Source organism: Haliaeetus leucocephalus, unplaced genomic scaffold (assembly GCF_000737465.1).
Source record: "Haliaeetus leucocephalus isolate CR32 unplaced genomic scaffold, Haliaeetus_leucocephalus-4.0 Scaffold450, whole genome shotgun sequence".
Classification (NCBI taxonomy): domain Eukaryota; kingdom Metazoa; phylum Chordata; class Aves; order Accipitriformes; family Accipitridae; genus Haliaeetus; species Haliaeetus leucocephalus.
Window position 1 is genome coordinate 21016686 of NW_010972886.1, and position 4555 is coordinate 21021240.

Genomic DNA, 4555 nt, shown 5'->3' on the forward strand with positions numbered 1-4555 from the left:
GGCCGAGGATCAGGGGCTGGGGGCCGCGAGGAGCTCCCGGCCCGAGGCCAGCACAGACGGGCGGCGGGGAGGGCCGGGCCGGGGCTGGCCCGGCCGGGCCTGCCGCCCACAGCCCCGGCTGGCGCAGACCGCGGCCTCCCCTTTTTCCTCGCAACTCACCCGCCTCTGCCGGCGCCGCCCGGCGGCTTCTTCTTGCGGCGGCGGCGGGGCTGGGCGGCTTCTGCGGCGGCCGGGCCGCTCAAGTAGCGCCGCAGGTACTCGGCCTTGGAAAGCCCCGGCGCCGCCATCTTACCGCCAGCCGGAAGGGACGGCGCGCGCACAGGGACACGCGGCGGTGGCGGCGGGCGACGGGGGCGGGACCGGGGCCGGCCGGGGGCGGAGCCAGCAGCAGCAGCAGCCTCACACCGTGCCTCCAGAACACCTTTTATTTGGGGATCGCAGCCCCCAGGGCACCCCAACGCGACCCCTCTCCCAGCCCACACATCAGCAGTAGGCCTCCGGGGAAAGCGACAGGGGACTCCAGCCCCGAACAAGTCCTGGTCGTTGCCGGAGCCGTTGGGGGAAAAAGGCTGAAGGGGTCCGGCTGCACCCAGCTACCGGCCCGGGGCTCCCTCCGCCTCGTAGCCCTCCGTCTTCATGTCGTTCAAGCCCAGGTCTTCGTTCTGCTCAAACGTACGCTCGTAGCGCTCCACTTTCAGCTCCGGGTCCTCTTCTGGGGCATAGACGTTCTGCGGGGTGAAACAGAGGCCTCCTTCGCACCCCTCCTCTCCAAGTCTCAGTCACCGGCACTCTTCAGCAACACCCCAGCGATGGCAAGGGGCTTGGGACAAGATTCACCCCCCAGCCGAGGGCAAGACTTGTCCATCACCCCACGGAGACCATGACTCGGCCCAGCCCCTCACCCCAGGGAGCAGACACTGCTCCCGTCTCCCTCCCTCCCAGAGCCCCGAAGGGAACCCTGCCCACCAACACACACCAGGGAAATAAAGAAAATCCACCTAAAGCGCCCAGACTTCAAGGCGTTCATCTTTCGAGTGCACAACACCGTACCTGAAGATAGCTGTTGCCTGCAGGGTCATCCATGATGAAGTGAGCCTTTGCCTTCCCCTCTACAATCTGCAAAAAGAGCACAGCCAGGCATGAAGGCTCTTTCTGATCCTTCAGCACTTCTGGCACAAAGACATTCGCAGCACGCTTTAGACAGTTCAAATGTTCTCCTTGTTTAAAAAACAGCCATGGCTTGCGGAAAGAAGCGAGGCAAGCGTGGAACAGCTAGAAACGGTAAGGCAACACTCGCCGAGGAGTTCAGTTAAACATACACTGTTGCTGCAGCGACAGTGGCAAAAACCACATTGCGGAGCACTGAAGATGAAGAGCGCACTCACCTCACGCAGTTTCCCCAGGAACTCTTGCAGCTTTTCCGTTTTGCTGGGCGTAGAGCTGTCCCCCAGGGTGAAGGGGTTTCTCTCAACCTGGAAGAGCAGACTGCCCCTCACTCAGCCAGCTGTGAGACACCCAGCCCCTCAGCCAGGCCAAATATTCACGCAGAGGGGGCTGAGCTCCACCAGGCCGCAGCGCAGGACCACTCACCAGCTCTCCGATGTCCTTCAGCAGCCCTTCCAACGTGGTGAATTTGCCCCCCAGCGCTCCCATCCCCAGCTCGAACTCCAGCTCTGGGATCTCCACACTGCATGTCTCCGACTGCAAGAGCGAGCACCCCCTGAGTCCCCGGAGAGGGACAGCCAGGCCCACACGCACCCACCGCAGGAAGACAGGGCAGGTATCCAAAGGCACCGTACCTTTAGGACATCCCTCGTCATGTCGGAAGGGTCTGTAATCCGAAGGGTAATCCTGGTACCTTGCGGTTCAATTGCTCCGCCAGACTTCACCTAGGAACACCCAGCAGTCAGCTTCACGGCCTTTTGTATTTAAGTCACACCACAATGCTTTAAGAGGGTTTACCCTGGCAGCTTCAAGGCCATGCCAAACCCAGGGGCAGTGCCTTAACCCAGGGGACTTGGGCAGGTGTGGAGTCAGCTTACTTGCACCAAATGAAGCTCTACAAGACTAAATTCTCCCACTTCACTTGTTTGGGAAGGCAAGTCAGACCCAGGCTGATCTTGCTGCACGAGCCAGCCTCCACACAGCTCACATAGGGTCTGGCCCCCACCCAGAAGCAACCAAGGGAGCTCTACCACACCCAGCACTACATGCCTCATGATGCTGCCCGTAAATCCAGCATCACTCCCAGCCTGGCTTCCCAAACAGCTGCATCATGAAGTGGCAGCCAGGGACTCTGAGAAACACCTACCCACAAAAGCACAGAACACCGCTCCCCCTCCCCGCTGCCCACCCCTGCCCCCCTCCCTGCCCTGCAAAAGGGTCAGTACTTTTCCAGCTCACCTCATTTGTCCTGTGCCCACAGGAGTCGCAGTTTGTGGCCATGATAATCACCTCCTTGAAGTGTGGGATTTCTGGAGCAGACAGTCAAGGAAAAGTCAGTGAAAGGAAAGCCTCAAAGCAGCAGCCTGCACCCACCTCACAGCCTCAGCCTTCCCCAACATATTGCGGGAGCTCGCTGGCAAGCTGTGAGCAGCACCCAGACAAATTTGCACCCTGACAGGCTCTAGGAGAAATGATTTCTGCATGCCTGGTGGGTGCAGCAGGAAGAGATCCTGGTCAGCACACAGAGCAGCTCTCACCCCTGCAGAGGGCACCAGCCTGTGCCCACGCTCAAAGGATACGCACTAACTTCATATTTGTGTTAGCTGGAGCATTGCACTCTGGGCAGTTGGTGTTGAACTGCAATACCTGGGTCACAGGAATGGAAAGGAGACTCAGAAAGTCCCGGTCAGCCCAGAAAGCCTGCCCTGGGTGCCAGTCACCCAGGCACAGCCACCACCACGCTGCAAAGTGACCCACCTCATTCCTCAGATCCTCTGCAGAATTGGCTGCCTTCTCATCCACCTCCTCTCCCTGCACAAGAGGACACCAGAAGCAGCATTAACTTCTGTTCCTTAATTCAGGGTCTCCCAGAGAGCAAGGGGGCTGACCAGCACTGCTCCCCCAGGCCGAGAGTGTGCACAGGCCCGCTGGCAGCAGTGGCAGCTCCCCATTACCTCCAGTCCCAGCATGGCAGCCTGCTGGGGAGTCCTCCTATAATGAGTGACCACAAGAGCGTCATCCTTCTGCGGTGCATGAGGGTTCTCCACAAAGCTGTTCCCTGAAGGATCGTCTACGACCTACAGGAGAACAAGGCCTTAGAAAGCCACCCCGCACTTCCCCCATGCCAAAAGGGGCTGCACTCTTGCGCATACTCACAAAGGTGAAGGAGGAATGTACTTCTTTCAGCTGCTTTAGTTTACCAATGAACTCATCTATTTTACTCGCCACCTCTTCGTCCGTTGCCTGCCAAAGAGAACACGGTGGAGACGGATGCCAGGGGCAGCCCGGAGCTGAAGACAACACTGATAACAGTGCAAACCAGAGAGCCCCTAAGGCTCTTATCAACAGCGTGCAACGCCCAGAGGCAGGGGACGAACAAAACAAGTATTTGCCAAGCAGGCGTTCCTGAGGCGCTTCCCCTTTTGCGGCACCTTACCCTGCGGACAGGCTGGTCCTGCTCCAGGCCTGCGACAGCTCTGTCAATTATCCCCTCAACGGTGGTAAGGACTTGAAAGAGAACAAAAGCTCACAGTGGTGCTACCCACCCCACAGATCCCCAGCAGCAGCCTTCGCACACATGCCCCATCAAGCTCATTTGACCCAATGGCCAGGAGGCCAGGTCCCTAACCAGCGCCTGCTGCACACCCGCCGGCAGGCGGAGGGGTGCAGACTGCATACCCACCTCCCTTCTGGGTGAAGGCAGGGATCTCAAAGTCCAGCTCTGGAATTCGAGCCGTGGCACAGTCGGTCTTCACCACCTCCCTGTTCATGTCCTGCAGGCGACAGTCAGGGAGTGGCATTAGGATCCCCAACAGGGCCGGAAGCTCCCGCAAGCTACAGGACCACGCCTGCCAAAGTGGTGGCGTTAGCTCCAGGTCAGCTTTAGCAGCTTCTCCACTGGCGCAGGGGCGCACCAGGAATGCGCGCATTTGGGGCTTTAAACGGTAGCTTCCAAACAAAAAATGCTGTTTCTCAAATGGCACAGAAAACACTTTATTGCTCAAGCAAGACCAGCTTGTGAGGGGCCAAAGATGCAAGGCAGCTCCCCGCCGCCCCGGTGCAGGGGTAGGCCCAGCCCCACTGCCGGGGACAGACGAGGGGGTCCCCCCGCTCACCTGACGGGAGGTGACACTCAGGGTGTAGCGCACACCTTGCTCCTGGATCCTGCCGGCAGACTGGATCTCCGTGTTGGACCAGGAGCAGCTGTCACAAGCGAAGGAGCTGACGATGATCTCTTTGAAGAAGGGGATCCTGGTGAGCAGGAGCCGCGTCACTCCCTGTGGCAGCGAGGGGCCTCGTGGGAACCCGAGTCCTCAGGGCGCTGTTTCCCCCCCAGCCCCGTGTTCCTGCCAAGAACCCCCCCAGCCGGGTCCCCGTCCCTGAGCCCTGC

General features: G+C 59.8%; 2 protein-coding genes across 2 annotated transcripts in view; both read right to left on the minus strand.

The window, feature by feature from the left end:
• Positions 1-287, minus strand: part of BUD13 (BUD13 homolog (S. cerevisiae)) — a 7896-nt gene extending 7609 nt beyond the window's left edge. The window contains exon 1 of the mRNA XM_010574959.1: positions 160-287. Coding sequence (XP_010573261.1) covers positions 160-287 — 128 coding nt within the window. The remainder of the gene's footprint in view (positions 1-159) is intronic.
• A 94-nt stretch (positions 288-381) lies between these two features.
• LOC104836478 (zinc finger protein ZPR1-like) overlaps positions 382-4555 on the minus strand; it is a 6355-nt gene continuing 2181 nt past the window's right edge. The window contains exons 4-16 of the mRNA XM_010575090.1: positions 4281-4459; positions 3848-3938; positions 3602-3672; positions 3322-3408; positions 3120-3242; positions 2923-2976; positions 2745-2811; positions 2404-2474; positions 1800-1889; positions 1591-1701; positions 1386-1472; positions 1051-1116; positions 382-728 (exon numbers count right to left, since the gene is read on the minus strand). Coding sequence (XP_010573392.1) covers positions 594-728; positions 1051-1116; positions 1386-1472; positions 1591-1701; positions 1800-1889; positions 2404-2474; positions 2745-2811; positions 2923-2976; positions 3120-3242; positions 3322-3408; positions 3602-3672; positions 3848-3938; positions 4281-4459 — 1232 coding nt within the window. The 3' untranslated portion in view covers positions 382-593. The remainder of the gene's footprint in view (positions 729-1050; positions 1117-1385; positions 1473-1590; positions 1702-1799; positions 1890-2403; positions 2475-2744; positions 2812-2922; positions 2977-3119; positions 3243-3321; positions 3409-3601; positions 3673-3847; positions 3939-4280; positions 4460-4555) is intronic.